Raw genomic sequence first — 22,153 nt, 5'->3', positions numbered from 1 at the left:
GTTTTAGCTGTCATGTCTGTGCTCTGTACAGAAGTGTTGACAAGACATTGCTGTTGTACATTTTCAATTTGGTTCTCAGTGATTTTTCTGCTTCATGAGGTCTCTTATAGCTGCTGGAGTGTACTGCTCTTTGATCACTTTTCTTTTTTTTTTTTTTTAAACCACAACAAAAAAATCCTCTTATAGTACAACTACTACCTGGCCTTCTAAAATCTATTTTGCTTGTAGATTTTTTTCCTGCCTGCTTTACAGACAAACACAGTGGACAGTAGGAGGGTATAGAATTTAAATGTGGCTGAGATTTCAAAATTAGCTAGTACTGTGGATAAACTATGAATAGACATGAAAACAATGCTGAGTCTTGTCCCAGATGGTGACAGGTGGTGACCTGTTCAGTAATAGACATACTCCTAATTTCAGAAAAATTCAGTGCATTCCTGAAAGTTTTCTTCTTGGGATTTCACAAGTTTTCTTGCTTGTTTTTAGCACTGCTGAAATGGCAGCATCAGGCATGTGCTAGTGTAATAATAGTTTTGAATATTAGCATTTTCCTGCCACCTGACCATTCATTCAATTAATGGACTGTCTAGAAAAATTGCAGTATTATTAGAGGAGTCAGTGTGGTTTGTTTATAGCATGAGTTGTAGTATTGGAGACAAAGGATGGGGCTTTTTGCTTACCTTCCTCCCCAGCCCCATTATGTAGGTTAGGAAAACTGGTCCACTACATTCAAAGTAATGTACAAAACTGTTCATAGGCAGTCAAAATGGTTTGCAGAGTACCTGTTGTATGGAATGAACAATGTTGTTGGTTTCCATTTAAAATCTATCTTTAAAAAAAACTGTTTTCATATAATTTGTTAGAAAATATAGGGGGAAAGTTACTTTTTCTATAGATAAACTGACAAGCATTCTGAAGAATACTAAAATTTTAGTTTAAGCCTGATGTATTCTACATCTGTAAATGAAGAATCCTAGCTTAAAAGTTATCCTTTACAACTGCCACAGCTGAGAGAGTTATTAAAAACTCAGGAGTTATTTCCTGTAATTCCTTTTCTAATCAGTACAGTCCCAAAAAGATGGACTTGCCAAAGGTTTTTACACAGAGGACCACAACTACAGTTATCTTTAAAAATCAGAGCTGCTTTTTATATGCCAAATGGGAGACCCCCTAGTCAGAATAAGATTAATGCTAATTAAATTATATTTGCAGACAGAAAACTACATGCAGCAAATACGTGAACAGCAGGAAAAGATAGAGCTTCAAAACAGCATTATTGCAAAACTGAAATCACAGTTGGCTGCTCTGAATGCTAATAGAGGTATGTACTCCAGTTTGCACATTATTGCTTTTTATGCTGTGTTGCACTGATGAATAGTTCTGACTTTGTTGCTTCAGTTTTTACAATATACATATTTCAAATGAGTATCGTACTTTCCTGTGAATGTGAGAGTTAACACAAATGTGCCGTTTCAAGATCTATTTATAAAATTCAACACTTCTGGGGTCTCTCTTTATCTTCTTCAAGAAATGGTGAGATTTGCTATAGAGGTAGAATCTGCTTACACTGAAGCCAGTAAAAGTTATGAAAATATGGGTTCAAATAATTCACTACAATTTTTTTTTAAATTGTTACATAATTATTTTTACAGTTACCTGTTAATAAGTTTATCTCAGGTTGTTCTAGATATTAGTACTATGATTATATGTCTTTTATGTTAGATGAGTCTTGTGATGCTAATCTTATTGCATAACTAGAACTTTATAAGCAGGTAATTCTCTTTCAAATCAAATAGTCATTGATGGATAATTTTTCACTGTTTGACTGTATTATACAAATAAGAGAAAAGAGTCAAAGTAACCATGTGTTAATCTGCCATGCTCATTAAATATTTATTCACACTAGCCTAACACTCCTGGTTTTCATAAATACTAGCAAAGTGGCTGACTTTTATTTTTAAGAGTACATACATTTCTTTATTGCTGATTTAGTCTTGCATTGTCTCTAAGCACAGAATTTAGCATCTCCTACTTGTTTTATATGAAGGCTTGCTCAAAGAACATGAAGAAGTTAACATAAGTCTAGCTTATTTTAATTTTGCTTGTACTTACAATCTGACTGTGAAAAATGCAGCGATAGTCAGTTGCTTTTTTTTAATTTAAGGCAATGCGCATCCTTACATTCTGATGCATGAAGACATTGAAGCATCCAACTTACCTTTCAGCCAGCTCTCTGAAAATCTGAGCATAGCAAAGCAAAGAGAAAAACTCCTAAAGGTATGTTGCCTGCAGTAAGTTCACTTTTGTGCTGTGATTATTCTATGAGAACCTAAAAGAGAAGTGAGATTTTTGTTGGTGCCTTTGAACTGCACACAAAGTGTGTGAGTGTTGTGCCATTGCAGCCTGTTTAGGTGAACTAAGCCTTGTCGTGGGTCCTTCCCAGGGAAATCTGTTTGCCCATCAACTCTAGAGCAGCTTTGATCACAAAGCAGGAACTGAGTTGCTTATTTATTTCTTAACTTGTCAAAACCTATAAAGGGCATTTTCTTTCTTACAAGAGCGTTTCACATTGCAAGCAGTCTCTGTATTTTTGCAAGAAATGGAAAATCTGCACTCAAAAAGTGATGGAGTGTGAAGTGAATGATCCATTGCTCTGGAGATGCTGATTTGTTTGGGTTTTTTAAATAGCCAGTGTTAACATGATGTCTCTTCTGCCTCTCCTCACTGAAGTAACATTAAGATTTTCACTGCAGCCTATTGAGTGCAATAGTAGTAAGAGTAAAGTAATAGTGCAGCATGCCTTGAATGGATTTTACATACTGAGAAAAGACAGTGACATAGATGCACAAAGTTGCATTGTTCTTGTCATAAATCATCTCACAGTGGTTTTTGAGAACTGTTTTGTAACATAAAGTCTGTTATTTCTGAATGGGAGTCTCCATAGCTTCATAGCAGAGATTTTTAAGGGTCATGAAAAGACCCTTGTGAGAAATCAGGCATTAGAATTATAACTAATCAATTTCAGGATTTATTTCCTAATCTACAATCAAATTAATTGTGCTTAATTCACAGAAACACATTTTTATCAGAAATTACATTCCATTAGATACAAAAAGTAATTTTATTGGATTACTGATGCTTGCTTAGTTATCTTGAAGGAATCTTATATAAGACTAAGTCTTTGCAAATGTTTTAAACATACTGTCAGCAAATATTTATATACAATCCTTTTCTTTTTAAAAGAAAGTCTTTATATAATTTTTCTACACCAGAATTGTAATTATAAAATGTCGTTTCTTTCCTAATCTTTGCGCTTACTTGGATTAAAACACAGCTGAAGGGTTAATTCTTTGATGGAACATCTTTGCATATTTTTACAGTTTAATGTCTTGAGCTAGATAAAAATTATATCTTACGGTTGCACATGAAGATCTGACCAAGTCTAGTATTTCATACTCTTCTTTCCAAGTGCTTGCTAAAGAACAATAGTTTTAAGCAACTTAGTCATTTAATGAGTTAGGAGTGAAAGGAAGCTGTGTTATCTGCTCTTCTTATGGGGAAACACTGAAATAATGTGATCTCTACAGGAGATTATGGGCAGTGCATGAGAAGCTGTAATCTTTATTTCTGGAGCGATTTTCCTAATGGAATGTAGGTTATTTTCTTTATCTGCATATTTGTTTTGTGTAGCCAGTAACTGCAGTTACCTCTCAGCAACAGGTATTTCTTCTGGATTTTGCTTCTATTCCATGAACATAAATATTTCTGAAGTACCTCCATGCAGAATGAACTATATAAGTCTGTCTGCATAGTGGTGCAATTAAACCCAGGCCCATTGCTATTCAAATAAGGTCTTTTTAGAGGGGATGTGTAGAGACTAAAATCTATGGAAAGTTGGGTTGACCCAGCCTATTTTATGTTCCTGTTACTGGGAAAAAGCGTGGAGCGCGAGGAAAGTATGTTTGACTGCACAAAGGCTGCCTTCTGCAGAGGCACATGGGTATATTTGCACCATCCTTCCAGTGCAGGGGGGGATCCTAATGTTTGGTATTGTGTCCAGTAAACTTGCACTGATCTGGCAAGAGTGGTACAAAAATGTCAGCACAGCAGAGGCACACACACTTGTACTAGCTCTGGCTGTGTCTTGGCTATGCAGTTCATGGCTACGAGTGAAGATGCACAGCAGTATCTCTGCACAAGTTATCACTTTATTGAATAAAAAAATTCCCACAGTAAGCCAGTGGAATTCATGCTTCAAGGGAAAATTGGACAACTCCATGGAAGAGACATCTGTTGAGAGTTAATAAATAGATAGAAACTATTACTAAGAAGATCTGGGAATTTATTAATGGATGTATCATGAATGTCTCCTGTTTTCTTGTACTTTTTTTTCCCCAGATATCATTCTCTTAAACTGAAAATTCACCATCTTGTCACTGACCCAGTATAGTTTTCTTGTACATAATTCAATAAAGTATTGGCTTTTTCAGGTATTGAAATTTGGAAGTTTGACTATTCTGTTTGAAAGCCTATATTTTTCTAATCGTGTTCTGTCCACATTCTGCTCTAAACCAAATAAATTATTGCTACAGCCATTGTCCTCTACGGTGTCCTTGAAATTCAGAGTCTCTCCCATGGCAGCAGATGCTTGGGTTTATTGATACCTTTTGAAACTGTCATTTGCTAAGTCCAGTGGGATTTTTCAGTGGACTATATTCTGTCCTGCAGAATCCTGATTGATTGTAATAGTTGCATGAGTAGAGCATAAGTTTCAGAAGTTTGAAATGAGGGAGGAGCTATCTTTTCTTTGTTTTCTAGTAGGTGGCCATACATGTGTATTTTATATGCTGTTGTCAAGGTCTGTTGCCTGTGTGTCATAAAACTCTTCAAGTTTTTTTTTTGTTCACATTTGTCTTCACTGAAAGAGGTGAGTGGGCCGGATCAGCTTGGTGGTCAGTACCAAACTATATACAAGATTACCAGAATTTTTCAGCCATCTGCTTGAGAAGACCAAAGAGGCCTATATTGCTGCCTAGTTTTGAGACCCTGGCTAAACTTCATTAAATAGGAAGAATTGGGATCTAGCTACTGTCTCAGAGCCAAAGCTGCACAACAAACCAAAGACCTTTGAGATGAAACAATGTCAAGTTTCTACCTTTTAGTACAGTCAGACATCAGAATCCTTGTGAACTCAGTAAGACATGAAGATAAAGTCAACTCCTGTGACGAGAAAACATGCTTGTGATCCCATTTTTTGGTTCAAGAATCTCGGTATTAAACACTGTCTGGAATTTGTTCGTCAAGAGTGTCTTGTGCCGTGAAAAGAAGGAGGAAACTGTGTGTCAGGAGTGAATGATGCAAATGTTATACAAAACTCTTCCTCCTGCAATAAAAGTTTAGCTCTTCTTTTTTGTGCAGAACATAAGCAGAGGAATGGCAGACATATAGTAGCCATCTTTATGTTTATGGGGCTAAAATTGCTTACATAACTAAGAGCAGCTACTGCAGCAGTCTTGTGGAGTTCCATGTTCCAATCCATATCAGCTTCACTAGTGTCACTTTATTTCCTATCTTTAATGCAAAGAATGCTCTACTTACTTTTTTGCTGGCTGTTAATATGGTGCATTTAGATATTCTTTGCTGCTGGTACAATGTATGCAGTAAGATTAGACCCTAATATAAGACATAAGAAATTGTGGTGTCAATAGCCTTTTCTCCTATTGCTTCATCTGTTTAATCTATCTCTACTCAGTAATAGAGAAGAGTTTGTGGGGAACCTTTCAAAGTCACAGTTAATGTTCTTTGAGACCACTTAAAGTTCATCAGTTGACTTGTGTTTTTCCTTGAAACTACCTGGCCTTTTGTTTGTTTTAGGAAGCCACTGAAACATAGCACACTTCAGGGGAAAATAAAGGGATCTGCCTTTGCTGCAGTACAGTCTGGGGGCTGACTGGCTGTGGAGCAGCTCTGCTGGAAAAGAGCTTGGATCTTGTTAGACAGCAAGCTGAGCATGAGCCAGCAGCATGTCCTGACAGAAAGGAAGGGCAACAGCTCCCTGTGTTGTATTAACAGGAGCACAGCTAGCACACCCAGGGAAGTGAGTATCTCCCTCTATTCAGCATTCACTGGACTGCATCTAGAATACCATATCAGGCTTAGGGACCTCCAGTACAGGAAAAACATTGACAAACTACAGTGAGGTCAGCAGAAGCCCCACTGAGGTAACTGGGGGCTGGAGTACATATCCCATGAGAAGATGCAGAAACTGTTCTTGTCTTGCCTAGAGAGAGGTGGCTTCAGGGAAACCTAATAGCATTCCAATACTACATTCAGGTTATCACGCAGGTGGAGCCAGGCTCTTAATGGTGGTATATGGCAGGACGATAAGAGACAGTGGGCAGATGAAACTGGAAACGTTCAGACTGAACATAAGGGAAAACTTTTCACCATGAGGACAACCAGGCATGGGAAAAGGTTGCCCAGAGAGGTTGTGCAGTCTCCATCCTTGGGAAATTCAAGACCAGACTGAGTAACCTGATTGGACATTGTAACTGACTCTGATTTGATTAGAAGCTAGAGAACCCTGGAAGTCCCTTCCAATTTCAGTTATTCTCTGATCCTATAAAGCCTCTGCAAAAGAAAATATATTGTTCATAATACATATGTAACCACTTTGCTGACAGCCAATACTAGCCTTCTTAAAAGATGCATTGTGTTGCCAAGTACTTAACTGAGCAGGTATGACCTGTGTGACATATTTATAAAATTTGTAAAGCTTATGAAGTTTATCAAGCATTATCTTTGTAATCTTCAGCCAGTTTATAAGGGTTACCACATCATTGCAAACTAGCAGGCAACTCTTGGAACTCTTAAGATCATCAAGCTATGAAGTGTTGTATTACTGAAAGATCCCAAAAGGTGTCATTGTTTCTCCAATGTTTTTCTTGGTATGCTGATGGTGTACAGGAATCATGATTTCCATCAGTATGTATTGATATATATTGATATATCCATCAGTAAGTACTGATAACGTCCTCACTGTGACATGTTGTATGGTTCTTCTCATATGGCTTTTTTCCCTTCTTGCTTAAATCTTGTCCTCACTTCCTGCAGATGTGGAAGAAATGGAGGAGAACTACTGGCCATTACTGCAGTACCTCCCATTATCTGAAGGCCTTTGAAAGCTCACATGTGAATTGGAGCTGTAATAGTCTCAAAGAGATAAATTATGCTGGGTCACAGCTCAGTAAATTATTTTACTCTCCTTAAGATACAATAGTTCCTTGAGGGCAAGAGTTATCTTTGATGAAAGCTTTTTCCTAAGTGTTTGGATTTCCAGCAAATAATGATGAAAGAAAACATAGGAGGAGCTTATCCCCTTACCTTATTTAAATGGGAAATTGAATTTGACCTGTCAGAAATGCAAGGCCTAGAAGAGTTAGGATTAAGGAGGTTTTTTTGGAATTGACACGTCATTTTTAGACACTGTTTTGAAGTCACTGAGCAGAAGAGGCTTAATCTGGATACTTAAGATACCACCCAAGTCTGGAGTTTTATTGAAGCTCTTACTGTAGATTTGCTATTCAAAGTTGCGATTGAGGCTATAAACCAATGCATTCAAAGCTATTTTTCTGCAGGTTTTTCTTTTTTATCCAGCTAATATAACTTTCTGAGGCTAAACAATTGTGCCAGCTGTATGTGTACACATCCATGCTTACCCAGCTGCTGTCTTGGTAAACCAGCTCTGGACCTATCCCTGCATGGCTGTCTTTGTCTAGTAGGGTAGCCCCTACCTACCTAATCTCCAAATGCACAACCTCACCCTGTGTAAATTCCATTTGAAAATAAAACAAAAGGTCCTGAGAAAGGACTTAGTTGCTTCTTTCCTCTTCATCTTACCCTACCTGTCTACTATTTAACTGCATTTCACCGGCATTCTTCTTTAAGAGTTAACCCTTTGGGTTTACTTCTCTTGCGGAGACAATCATGGGGCTTGGGGACACTTTTTGTGACACGTGATACAGTTCCCTAGATTTCATAAACTAATAACTACAAGGTTTTCATAGCAGCAGTTTTCAGCTGTAGGTTGTTTCTTGAAAATTTTTGCAACTACTCTTTGAACATATTTAAAAATTATAATTTTTTTCTTTAATCCACAAAAATCCCACATTGTTAGAAGTTCCATGAATTAGTCGATGGATCATTGAAGTGAGAGCAGCCAGGGCTTTTTATTCCACAGATCTTTATAGGACTGAAATATTTGCACTACAATCCTGGTTATGCATAAAGTTTGGAGAATGAGAGGCTGGAGGGCAGCCCTGCAGAAAGACATCTGCAGTTTGGGTTGATGGCAAGTTGATAGGAGTCAGCAGTGTGCCTTGGCAGCCAAAAGGGCCACCTGTGTCCTGAGGGGCATCAGGCACAGCATCGCCAACCGGGAAGGGGAGGGATTGTCCTGCTCTGCTCTGCAACGGTGTAGCCCCACCTGGAGCACTGTGTGCCGTTTTGGATGCCACAAAAAGAACATCAAAATATTAGAGCATGTCCAGAGATGGGTGACTGAGATGGTGAAAAGTTTAGAGGGCAAGAATTCAGAGGAGTAGCTGAGGTCACTTGTTTGTTGAGCGTGGAAAGGAGAAGGCTCAGGGTGACCTTCTGGCAGCTGACAGTGCCCTCGAGGGCAGCAGTGGATGGGGAGGTGCTGCTCTCCTGTCTGGTGAGCAGCCACAGCACACGAGGCAGTGGAGTGAAGTCCCATCAGGGGAAGCTCAGGATGGACAATAGGAAAGGGTCCTTCACTGGGATGGTCGTTGGTCCCTGGAACAGGCTCTCCAGGGAAGCTGTCACGGCACTGAGCCGCTCAGAATCCAAAGAATGTCTGGACAACGCTCTCAGTTCTGTGGTTCAGGTTTAGGTAGTCCTGCGAGGAGCAGCGAGTTGGACTTGAAGCATATGGGTTCCTTCCAATTGGAGATATTCTAGGATTCTGTGATTGTGGGATTGTGTTCTTGGTAATTTGCTCAATACCATATTCATAATGGTATAAGACTGATATTAATTAAATACTATTTTATGTATCGCATGTGCAAAATATTACACATAAAATGTTAATGTAAATGATACAGTGAACCGAGAAAGTGTCTTTACTTTGTATAAACACTAATATGACTTGCAGAAGTTCAGAAGATACAGTTGTTTTCAAGAGTTACAGCTGTGTGTAGTGGTAGAAGGTCTTTATTTTCAATTGAAAATTGTTAATGTAAGAAACAAGACTGACCCTTACTTATGATGCAAAACCTACATTTAGCTTATTATAGACTGCTGAATAGCAATATTCCACAAGCCTCAAATGTATTAATTGTACTGGTGTTTCTAAAATTATTTTTTAGGAACAGTTAGACAGTGAGAGCATGAAATTGAAGCAACTTGAGGACAAAAGCAATCAAAAGGAAAGGAAGCTTTTATCTATTATTTCCAAGCAAGATGATAAAATAAGAAATCTGGAAAGCAAATTGCAAGAATTAAATGAAGCACAAAAGGCTATACAGATGCCAACGTATAAAAGGGAGGTAAGATAAGAAACCAAGTAGAGATAAAATAAAAAAGACAAACATTTGTAAATTATTACTTCTTTCAAACATTAAATGTTTGGAATTTGTACTAATTATTCTAATAAACTTATTTTAAATTTCATCATTCTATAATTACTAGGAAATTGTCAGATTATACCAACCACACAGGGAACACCATTAAATAGATATTGCTTAGTTGGTATGTTAACTTTTTTTATGTCTTGAAAATTTTCACATTTGTGAAAACTCCAGATTAGCATTTCTGGTTTATAATTTTCAGTTGGAAGTTTTCACCAAAACTGAGTTGATTTTTTGATCTTTGTGCCATCCTGTTTTTGCATTTTCTATGCTATTCTGTCCTTGTGGGGCTAGAGTGCAATCATTGATGTGAATCTAACCACATATACATGTATTAGCTACCTAATTTAAAGTGAACACAGAAAGTCTGGGAGCACAGCAACACAGAACTTGTTGCTATTAGACTTCTTAACCATTGCTTAGCTTACTGTGGCTGGATGTAAGGCAGCTCAAATGCATCTACAGGAGCTGCAGCCACACTTCAGCGTTACAGGTAAGACACATCTGTGGTTATAAGCAATGGATCAGCTTATACAGATTTCTAAGCTTACACATCTTTGAAATCAGCTGATTTGGCAGGCGTGCTCAAGTTCGTGTCTGACTTGGAGCACATATGAACTACCCAGGCCATCTGGTAATGTAGCTCTAGTGGAACTGCAGCTTAGTGACTGGTTATGAAAACTTCCCTTAATGCCTGGCAGATGTAAAGCTATGTAATACTGAAGTAAACCACACGGTGGTAGTACAAGTTAATAACTTATTTTAAAAACTGCTAGAACTCCTGACATATTAACTTCCGATGTGTTCATTGAAATTTTCAGTGAATAAATTGATTTTTAACAGGTAAAATAGCTGGGTAAGAAGCTTATACAAAAGACAGAATCTTACCTTATACATGACTGAAAACGAGTTATAATCAAGCAATATTCTTAGAGCTAGTTCCCTTTCAAGGGAATATGAGCAGACAAATGCCACATTGAGTTAATAATTAACCTAAAAGGAACTAGGAATTTCACACAAACTGCTTTTATCTTTTTGACAATGCTTTGAGAGCTTTCAACAGGACTAGGTGAAGGACCCCATGACATTTTTATTCATATCAAGGTGAAGTGCAAAACTAATATGCTAACGTGCTCAATATTTTCATATTTTACTTCAAGGTGAAAAGTAAGAAAGTTGTTCCAGATAAGCCTGAATTGTCTCTAGGGATCTCTGGTATTTCACCTGAAAGGTAAATACTTCTGCAGCATTTTTTCAAATTAGCTTTTGGCTTTTCTGCAATTAAGGCCAGCTATTGCCCTCTTTTCTACACAGTACCTTAAGAACTGGCTGGGAGGGAGCTGGGAGGACAAAGCATCAAAGGTCAAAGAGCTAATGCAGTAAGATAATAGAGCCAAAAACTATGTGAATCATAGCTGGGGCTTTACAAGTATGGAGGGCTAAGCTGGGAGGGAGAGCATTAGCCACTTGGTTCAGCAGGAGGTTGAACTCTGGGAAACAGCAGCAGATGTTAATGCTGGGGTTTGGATAAGCATTAACTGCCTTGCATTAACTCTTCTGGACAGGAATGTACAGCCATTATGGACTAACTGATGGCAGCACAGCACAGGAGCGTGCTGTGCTGCCAAGAAGAGGTCTGATAGGCAGTATGAAGAAGTAATTCTTGGGCTGATCCATCCTAAATGAGACGGTTTGAAACCAAGTTTATCTGTAAGCTGAGGCCTGCTATGACCAGGGGTCAAAAGCAGCAGATTTCCTCTTCCACCAGTGATTTCAGAAAAACATTGACCATAATCTTAGGTTTGCACTTTTCATAGGATAGGCAGTAATGCCACTTGTAACAACTTTGCTGGGGTCAAATAGAAGATTCTTTAAGGTGGGGTTAGTGTTAAGGGGAAGTATCAAAATCTTGCTGTGTTCTTCTCTTGCCTAGGCATCTGCTCCCATACATAGGCTAGGTGAACCACATGGATCTTTAGTCTGGCTCACTAAATAAGGAAATAAGACTGTAATGTGAGAAAGACTTGTTTGTCTTTTTGATTTATATCTAAAAAATTAAAAACCCTTGCTTGTCTTCTGTCTCCCTGCTCCCAAATAGCTTCCTTACTTTACTGTTTTCTTGGAAAGAGGTATGTGACTGGTAAGATTACTGGTAATCTTACACTAGTAAGATTGTAGTATCACAAATGTCTAGCAAATTAAGACTGCTCATCTAATCCTAGCTATATTTTAAGTTCTGATTAGAAACTTCATTTTTTAAAATTTCTTATTATCAAAACATCAGAATGTTTTAACACAAAGTAACATCCAAATGTGTTAACAGTAGCAATTTTAACTACTTCTGTAGATCTTCTTCTCAAATGAGATACAAATAGATATTTGTGTCTTCAAAAAGAAAAACACAACAGAAGTAGGAACACAGTTTGATTGTTATATGAATAAGCAATAAAAAAAGGAAAATAATTTTTTAAAAAATCCCTTTTGAGATCTTTTGATATAAAGACACAGAAGAGGACACAAATCCAACTTTACTTTTTCATCTTTGAAGCTCATTTTATAAAATCCATTATATTGTGCTTAAAAATATAAATTACTCAGCAAGTTTATCAAAATGTCACAGTGGAATTTTATAGATGCATCAGTAACTAAATAACAGTGTCTTTGGGCAAATAAACTCACACCAGCATGAACTATTTTTGTCATTCTCAGTGCAGATAACTAAATATCAGATTTCCAGATGATACTCTGGAGAAAAAATAATAGAATAAGTCCCTCAGAATAAAAAAAAAAGTGAAATGATACTGTATGAAACCAGAGGGGATGAGTTCACAAACTCCTCCCTAAAATGCCAGGTTGACAGAGAAGGAAAGAGCCAAAACAAATGCTTGTGTGTTCCTTCTTCTACATTCTGAAGAGCACTGGCAACAACAGAAAACAAATTATTGTTCATAGTGGCAACATCTTATTTTCCCTAGAACTGAGGTGGAAGCACCCTTGGGAAAGATAAACTCTTCCACAAAATACCTGAAAGACTGAAAGAACTGAAAGGCTGGATTTTTGGGAGTAGTCCTTGCAGGCTCAGTTGCTATGTTCAAATATATATATGTGTATGATATGACTAAACAACTCTTTGATAACATTTCCTTTTTCTGCTTGCTTTTACTGTACACAGTAAAATATGTATACATATGTTGAGGAACAAGATATCCAAGAAAAGTAGCTTATACTATTGTTTTTCTCTGGTTTGTGGGTATGACTACATTAAAGGTCACAACAAGCTGAATTGGTTGACTCTTTAATTTACAATTTTGATCTTCCAGAGAGAATCTGGAGACTATTTTCCAGGACATGAAAGAAGAGTGTCATCGCATATGTATGCTAGCCAGAGAACAAACAGACCAACTGAGTATATTTAAGATAAAGCCAGAACCTGAAACTGGTAATATCATACTTAAGCTCTTATTGTGATTCAACTGTTTGAAAGCTTTGCTTTATATTTGAAAATACTGCAAATTACACATACATAGAAGTACTTCCACTGTTTACCATCTGCCTTTTTCAAGTCTGTTCACATGGTGCTCAGTATTTCACCAAGAAAACGCACCGCCAGTTTTGGCATTCTATGACGAATGCTCCAAATCACATGCTATAAAAGACAGTCATCACATCAATGGCTCTTGTAATTGTTTTGTCCCTTGGAGTGAGAGGCAGGCACTTACTACATGTGATATCCCATCATACTGTGTGAATGACAGCACTTGCTTGCTTTTAATTTAGCTGTCAGTTCAAAAGATGTCTGCTATGAATGCCTCTAGCCCCATATCTGTTAGAGGAAAACTGCAGGACTGAGAAGACTCAGACGACTTATTTTCTAGACTTCCTTGTGCAGACTTTTAAATACTGTTTTTTTATATGGGACAAGAGCTTAATCCAACACTTCCTGAGAACAAAGGGAAGCCTTGATTTTTGTTGAAACTATGAGAGATCCTGAATGTCCAGTTCTGCTAACGCTTACCTTTAATACAATGTAAGCTACTATGGGTATTCTCTACTAACTTTTCTTAATAGTAGGATCAGACTCTTAAGTGATTTCAATGAACACCTGCCAAATGCACACAGTTGAAGCAAAGTATGCTGATTTCAGCACTTGATTTTAATTTAGGTCATCCATTACTGAAGTTCTGTTGCGTGAAGTGCTCACATGTGTCTTGTTGATTCAAATTGCTCTGTCTGAACTGTATTGTGGTAGTCTAATTGTATGCTAATAACTCCATTATTTGGGGGTGGGAATTTTGGAGGAAGTGTGTTTGGCAACTTACTTTACAAGAATGGTTTTGATTTTCCAACAAAGTGCCTAACTGAACTGTGTGAAAAGCCATACAAGATGTAAGCAATATAGATGATAAAAGAAGTGCTTAAGCCAACTGTGTGTAAAGGTATACATGACAAAAGCTATATAGATTTAATGTTTGATTTGTTACTTCTGTGTTCCACTGTCAGAAGGCTGCTGTACAATCAATTCATACTGAAGTTATTCTCTCACCTGGTTAGGAGTAACCATTGCCTTTTTTATTAATATAGTGCCAAAAATGAAGGGTGAATTCTTGAAACAAAGGGGAAACATGGTCCCATTTCTGAATAGTTATTCAGTTTAAATATTTAACTAATTTGGAAACTGGTGGGAGTTGGGTACCTGAACACCTTCTAAAATCGTGCTCATGGTGCCTAGCATGTTCTTGGCACTGTATGAAGTGGTTTTGGTTCCAGCTTCTATTTCTGCCAGAACACTTCAGTAAATATGCAAGTATGTGTTAAGAGTATGGGACAACATAATATTCAATAAAATGAAAATGTTTATAGCCATAAATCAAATATAATTACTAGCAGAGAGTAATTTCCTTTTATTTCTGTTCTGATAGTTTTTGGGTCAGAACTAATGTTTGTGAAGGAGAACTACACCTCAATCTGATTTTAAAGAGAAAATAAACAGTTAAAAAAGCAGGGAAGGAAGGAAAAAATAGCTTAATACCACATTTTTAATAACTGTATTTCAATGGACTATTTAATATTTTCTTCATTCTTTCTTCACAGAAATACAGTTTTCCATGCCGATACAGTGCACTGATAAAACTGATGAACAAGCAGAAGAGCTTTTTAAGCCTCGGGTTATAAAGGATATAAATAGAGGTGCATCATGCATCACATCTATCACACCAAGAGGAGTGGGCCAAGATGAGGACAACAACTCTGTAGAATCACTTTCTAAATTTAATGTCAAGTTTCCACCTACAGACAATGACTCTGCTTTCTTGCAGAGCACTCAGGAAAAACCAACAGTTCCTTGTACTGGTATATCTGAAAACATACTTCAAGATCATCATTTTAACCTGGAGCACAGAGACCGTGCTGTTAACCTCAGTAAATTGGAACCTAACTCATTTGAAGCTCATGGCATTGATCTCATGACCTCAGCTTTACAAAGCTTAACTACTGTTGACAAAACAAACCCCTCAGATCATGCAAAGATGCCCATAGAAAATATCTGTGACAGATCATGTTTAAAAACAACAGACAGTGGTTTCACGTTTGTACCTAAGCACACAAACCAGGGTGTACCTGAAGCAATTTTTTCTTTAGAAGCTGCTGGAACAACCGTCAGAGGTCCTCATCAGGTATCTTTCTATAAATATTCTACATTTCAAAAAATGGTAATGATTCAGACACACATTTTGCAAAGATCTTTGAGACTGGATTAATATATTCTCTAAGAAACCTCATCAGTCTTTTTGAAAGACAATATCTCTTGTCATTTCTTCTTCTTAATAGTGCAGTATGTGTACAAGATGCTTTTCCAGTGAAACATCAGGAATATAAGCAGACATAAGCACTGGATGCTTTTACAAATTTCAGTTCATCCAGATATTAATTGCTTCTATATCTATTTCAAAGCTGTCATTAATCCTAAATTGCCCCCTAGATTGCTTTTTTCCTACCCTTGATCTCCGTTGTATAGGGCACACATTTGTTTTAATTGTTTTTCCTGTACAGCAGAGAATAAGAATAATGAACCAATTAAAAAGCTAAACAGATAAATATTTCCACTATGAAAAAAATAGCTACTTTTTGTCTCAATCTGAGGTATCAACAACACCGTATTCCTCTGCTCTAAGAAACTTACATTTTTGTCATTGTAGGAAAAGAGCATAATTGTTCTTTCGAATGGAGGAAAGTTCGCTAAAATACTTTATTTTATGTATGTAATTTGGGCTTAAATTTCAGTTACAGCCTGAAGTCCATGGAAGCTTCTGAAAACAAGGTCCAGTAGCTGTAATGCAGAAAATTGGCATGTTCTGACACTCACATCTCTGAATACTTTGCTTCTTTGGTGTAACATCTTGTCTCAGCTGAAAACTGGCAAAATCATGGAGCTTTATAGACTGATTTTTGTTTGGTTGGTTTTTGTTTCTGTGGCTTTTCTGGTACCTTGTGGAAGGACGGATTTTCAAGGATAAGCAAATAGTGATAATTAGGAATTCTCTGAGGGTGGAATTCATATATTTTTACTATTTACATGGCTTAAGTTTTATGTTCTTTCCTAATGACAAGGTACATGCAGCAGAAAAGCTTTACCTCTCATTTGATCACTGCACGATCTGCAAAACCAGCATTTGGAAAGTCTTGTAGGACATGATAGCTTTCATGCTTTCTTCTCCTAAAATTTTCCCAGTCTACTTTAATTCTCTATTGCAAGTCACTTTTGATTGAAAATTTTAAAGCATTGAAAGATTGCTGCTATAAGTTTGATTTTTTCAAAAGCTATTTTAAATATCTATATGTAATGTAGGAGATCTCAATTCTTTACCAATTTATTAATTACAGTTTTCATTGTATTTTTCATTGGGTCCTCAGTTGTGACTAACTTAAACAAATTAACACATTTGTTTTACTGCTAGTAGAATTTCTGTGGAACTGTGAAGAATTCACTCCACTGCTTGTTACTATCCTCTTTTTTTGTATTCCCCCTCCAGCCTGTTCTTTTACTAGTTAGTCTGTGTATTCATTTTTCAATAGATGGCACCCTGCATTGTACATAACAGCAAGTGAAACAGCTGGTATGTGGTTACAAATTGATAGGGGAGTATGCAGCTTAAAAAGTACAGAAGAGTGGCTGAAGAGCAATAAGCCTTTGACCATTGGTATTTCTGCAAAATAAGGAAATTAATTTGGAGCCAGTGTTTAGAATGTGAATGATCTGTTTTGTGGAGAAAAATGTACGAATGCTAGCACTCAGAGAAAAAGAAAGCTAATGGTGAACTGTTTATTATTTGAAAGTCATATCTACAATAGCACTGCATTGATTAAAATGTTACTTCTTATTCAGAAGTTTGTTTGAAACAAGCCAGTATTACTTTAGAATCCATTAAACGTACATCTGTGTATATCAGTATATTTAAATATCCATCACTTTTATTCAGCTGCTTTCAAAATAGGATTTTAGATATTTTTCCCAATTAACTGTCAGCTCTAGAGGCTTTTTCTGACTGTAAATTGTGCTAAAGACTTGGTCATATATAATATATATGTAGATTAAAATAGTAATTTTTTAAAGTTACTTCTATATATGCCCTTTTCACTGTGTTAACCTTAGCAAAATTTAGGCATAAACTTGTTCTTAGTATTTTTACCACCTTTCTAGGGGGTGGTTATGCTGCTTACAGCTTCTATCATCCCTTCCAAAATTGAAGGAAAAGCCAAAAAGGAGAGAATTATATACCTCTTTTTTTCCTTAGTGTAGATAAAACTTTTAAGTATTTACTACATATGTTAACTTATAAAATGGAAAACCCCATAAATGCAATAGATTTGGCAACAGCAAGTTCTTGGAACTGCTCTCAGTTGGTGTAATAAATTTAGCTCTTTCCTTCTATGTGGATACTAAATCTAAAAACTCCGTACTGTTTTCTTAGAATGTAACTTAAAAAAAAAAAACGTGACTGAAAAGAGCAGTAGATTAAAATAAACGTGGATATTAGTGAACCTAGGATTTTACAGACTGCATTTAGCTGAGACTTTCATATAGATGCACGTTTATTGGTATTTGCAGTTTGAGGGAGTTGTTTCCATCAAAATATTTCTAAGTATGTTCATGATTTTAAAAGCAAATCAGTGGTCTATTAATCTCAGTATTAATGTTTTTGAAATTGAATGTCTGCCTAAATAGATCCCTGTTCTGACAAGGATATTAAGCACAAGCTTAGCACTCAAGGAATGGAAGTTAAGTGCCTGCGTGTGTGGGTTGCTGGATGGGTACCTCCCCTTGTTATGTTTCCAAGATGACAAATAGTTTTTACAATACTATTTTATCTTTTTTTCAAACGATGCTTTACATCATATCAGAAACAAATAATTCTAAACACATTTATGTAGTGTGTTTAAGTGTGTTAACTTGTTTAAGTGTGTCAGTGTCTAGATAGATTTAATATGCAATTTACACCAGCAACATACAATAAGTAGACTCTTTGAGCTGAAAAAAGTGGTGTGATTGCACTTAATTACTAATTAGTCAATTTAATTATATGGATTGCTGACCATAATGAAAGACAGGAAATCTGCTATTGCTATGTGATAAGCTAAACACTGTTGAAATACAGAATGGCCAGGAAATTGACTCCCAGGAACTTCAGGGAGGTTTAAAAAGAAGGTTTAACCGCTGTTAAAGCCAGCTTAGTTGTACAGTGGGTTGCCGTGGGAGAAATACACAATAGATTTTAACTATTTGGCATGATGAAATTTAAAGAAGAGCTGAAAAATAAAAATCTTGGATATAAGTAGCAAGAAATTTAAAACTTCCAAAGAAATGACTTTGTAAAGTGTTCTTCCTTGCCTTCCCATGTGTGAGTGAAGCAAGAAGAAAAAACTGAGCCAAAAAAAACCTCTAGGGCACACTCTCTTCTAAGTTCTATCCCCACACAGAGCTCATACCAGCTTGCTGCCATTTTTTCTACTTTGTAGTCACAACAGGACGCCTTTGGTTTTCAATTTACTCAAAACCTGATTGTATATAATGTAACTATTTGATCTTATGTTGCTAATACTAAAGTTATGAAACTTAACTTTTAACTTGACTTTGAAAACTGATAGAAGATCTTTTGATTCCTAGTTAGTACAATTCTAAATAGTGCATAGTGTACACTTAGACTCTGGGCTTAAGTGCCTTGAAATTCCAGTGCTAAATAAAAAGACTGCTGGCTTGAAACTAGCTAGCTGAGGGATGAAGAGCAGTGCAGCTGCTGAACCAAATACAGCATACTTTATAGAACTGCCTGAATGCATGGACAGATATTCAGATGGTTCCAGTGAGTTTGATGCTGTCATGGCAGGAGGAATCCCAAACAAGTTTATTTGTGACACATTTATACCAAAAGGCAGCCAGAGCAAGTAAGTACCTTAAGCAACGACATGGATGTAGTCATACTGGAAGTAAACTGAAAACTAGTTATATGTCAATAAGAATGGAAATCAAATATGAATAATACTAACTGTGTGCAAGAAAGATTTTATTCTAAGGTAAAAATGTATTTTCTCATTTCTGCTAAATGGCTATTGTGTACTCTGGCTTCCACAGAAAAATACTGAAATGCAAAGTTAAAAAAAAGCTTTAGTGTGTATCAGAGATATTACAGACTTCTGCTCATGGCAATATTTATTGTTAATAGATACCACAGTATTTTTAAATACTTGCAAGGATAGTGTGTTTATAGAACTTTTTTTTAAAATTAAGTCCTATCTTACTTTTCTTAAATGAGAACTCTCTAGTTAACATCTCTGGCCAGGCAGGTGTAAAGGAATCCTAATTTAAAGAGGCGGGTGTTCTTTTTAATGTAAATATAAACTACAGCATAATGTAAACCACATTGTAAACCTCAGCAATAATAATTTTCTGTTTCTTTTAGCCCATTTGGCAGCCTCAAGACAATGATTTGCTGGCACAAGCATATGCAGACTCTGAACTGAATCAGTGTGGAATATGTGAATTCTGTCGAGAAGTTTTCCCACCATCTCTAACATCTAAGGAAGATTTTCTTCGGCATCTCAATTCCCACTTTAAAGTACAGTCTTAATGTATGAGAATTCAATGGTTCACTGTTTTTGCATACATTTATACATTTTTTTATTCAATAGATAAGAGCTTAAGAATTAAGACTTCTTGTAACAAGAATTCATGACTGAAATTGTTTGTCAGATAAGCACATTTTTAGTTGTTTTTTGACAAGGCAAAATGAAACTAAGTCACTCAGTACTGTAATTCACATTATTGCTTGTTATGCTTCACTATTAACTTTGAGAGTGATGTCAAATGCTTTTTTTTCCAATCAATCTTTGCCTGAATAGGCCTGAAGTTGTGACTGTATTTATGAATGTAGACTTGCAGGATTAATGCCTTAATCTATCTGGCAAAAATTGGTAATGCTAGGAATTTTTTTTACAATATCCAGTGATGTGATTATGTTCTCCCTGAAGTAAACAGACAAAAAATAGGCCCTTATTTTTCATTTACATTATATAATTTCCAAATATAACTTACAATAGTGAACATCTTAATTCAGATTCTTGTAAAATTATAATTGCTGAATCCAGGTGTGCCAGAATTAGGATAGGCTTGTTCACTAGTAACATCAATGAATGGTTGACTTTCCCAGATGAATTTTTTACTAAAGCAAGTAATCAAAAGTAACACATAAATTACCTTTTTGCCAAAATGGAACAGTAATGATTTTATTAATATCTGTTACATATTATCTAAAAATAATTATCTTGTTCGTGTACCTTTGTAGCATTAATAATTACTAAAAATGCTTTCAGTGAACAGGTTATATTAATATGAAGGATATAAAAGATTAAACTTTCCCCAAAACTAACAATACCAAAGATTATTTGCCATCCCTTAAGGTCTGCTATGATGGATTACCCAAGTCTAGACTAGAAAGGAAAGGGGAAAACCTAATCACCCAAATCTCAGTGACTTTATTTTTAACCTGAATATGCTTAGTGGCTTTCTCAATGCAATTAAAATTTGTGTTTATTTGAAACATTGAAGTCTGATAAAGTTTGCACATTTTCTGGATTTACTGATATCAAATTTAAAAATAGGGGTGTTGCCAAGTATTTTAAATTAATGACAAAGGGTGCTTGCTTTTTGCACTTCAACTGAATATAGAGTTTAGCCCTGATATGGATAATTAGCATTAATATTTTCATAGCAGCAAAGCACAACACTTTTTCTTTTTAAAGATTTGTTTGCAGGTGACAAATTTCTGGAAGAATTAACGCCTGCGTAATTTTTAGAAATGGAATTTTCTGCAAATATTTTCTCTATTTTAAAGATGTCATGTTTGTGAGGGGCTGTCGAGCACAGAGTGTACTGTAATGAACAGCAGTGCAGAGTGCACGCCTGCGGCATGACCTGGAGGGAGAGTTTGTTGCAGTGGGAGCCGGGCCCGCGGCGCTCCGGGGCGGTGTCGGGCCGGGCCGCGCCGTGCCGAGCGTGAAGCGCCTCCCCGGGGAGCGCGCCGGGGGGTGGGCCCGGGAGAGCCGCAGGTTCCAGCCTTGGCAGGAGAGCAGGGAATTCGCGCATCTCAAGCCGGCCCGACACGCAGCACCGACTCGTCCTCTCAGCCGTGAAATCCGAGCTCAGGAGCTCGCGTTATTAAGAGATGCACAAACTGCGAGTCACCTTTGAAGAAAATAAAGTCATCTGTTTCTCCCCCCGCCCCCACGCGTCCATGCGTTTTCCCCAGGAGCCCTTGAGCTGGCAGAGCCGGGAGCCCTGCGCCGAGCCCGAGTCCCCGCGCGGGGACAAGCTCTGCTGCTGGAGGCAGCCTGGGGCCCCCGCAGCCAGGGCACAGCGGGGAGGGCGGCAGGAGGTGGGGGGAGCACGGCTGACCCAAGTCTCGTCGGCCGGCAGAACCCATCATCTCCCACTGTGAGGGCTCCTGCCTAGTGCAACGCTTTAGGAAACTCTTTAATCCCGCGTGCGTAAAACTGTTCATGCCTGAGGGCATCCAGAGGCTCACCGATCAGACCGCTGCGAGGAGCACTAGTTTAGTTTTAAAATAAATAAATAATAAATAAATAAATAAATAAACCTCACGCTGAGCAGTTGTGAGCGACTCGAAGTGGGAGGCGAGTGCGGTCCCTGAATGGGCCCCCCTTACACAGCTTTACTGGAGGCGGCTGCTGCTGCCAGCAGGGACATCTGCTTTATTACACTCACCAGAGGAGGTTCAGTATTCCTCCCCTTCCCTCCCTCTTCCACACAACCCGGCAGAGGAGCTTGAATCCAAATGGGAAGTAGAATGTCATTAAAAATAATAAATATGGTGGAAGGAACTCGAGAGGACAGGAAGAGCAGCAAACCCGTCCGCCAGGGCCAGCGGAGCCCTCGCCGGGGCAGCCCCGGCGCTGGAGCAGTTTCATTTCCCGTGCGAGTTCATTGTCACCCC

At 37.4% G+C, this 22,153-nt stretch overlaps 1 protein-coding gene and 1 long non-coding RNA gene across 3 annotated transcripts in view; one reads left to right on the top strand and one right to left on the bottom strand.

Annotated features, from left to right (window-relative positions):
• Nucleotides 1–20,747, top strand: part of TANK (TRAF family member associated NFKB activator) — a 27,625-nt gene extending 6,878 nt beyond the window's left edge. For both annotated transcript variants that reach the window (XM_033064873.1, XM_033064874.1), the window contains 7 exons: nucleotides 1,213–1,321; nucleotides 2,165–2,277; nucleotides 9,390–9,569; nucleotides 10,811–10,881; nucleotides 12,971–13,089; nucleotides 14,742–15,322; nucleotides 19,604–20,747. In XM_033064873.1, coding sequence (XP_032920764.1) covers nucleotides 1,213–1,321; nucleotides 2,165–2,277; nucleotides 9,390–9,569; nucleotides 10,811–10,881; nucleotides 12,971–13,089; nucleotides 14,742–15,322; nucleotides 19,604–19,771 — 1,341 coding nt within the window. In that variant the 3' untranslated portion in view covers nucleotides 19,772–20,747. The remainder of the gene's footprint in view (nucleotides 1–1,212; nucleotides 1,322–2,164; nucleotides 2,278–9,389; nucleotides 9,570–10,810; nucleotides 10,882–12,970; nucleotides 13,090–14,741; nucleotides 15,323–19,603) is intronic.
• LOC116998774 lies at nucleotides 20,209–22,153 on the bottom strand. The gene is made up of 2 exons (XR_004418458.2): nucleotides 21,925–22,153; nucleotides 20,209–21,384 (listed from the first exon to the last, which is right to left on the bottom strand). It is a non-coding gene; the product is annotated as an uncharacterized LOC116998774 (long non-coding RNA).

Source organism: Catharus ustulatus, chromosome 7 (assembly GCF_009819885.2).
Source record: "Catharus ustulatus isolate bCatUst1 chromosome 7, bCatUst1.pri.v2, whole genome shotgun sequence".
NCBI lineage: Eukaryota > Metazoa > Chordata > Aves > Passeriformes > Turdidae > Catharus > Catharus ustulatus.
The sequence above is the reverse complement of the archived record's forward strand: the minus strand, read 5'-3'. Positions and strand labels throughout refer to the sequence as shown.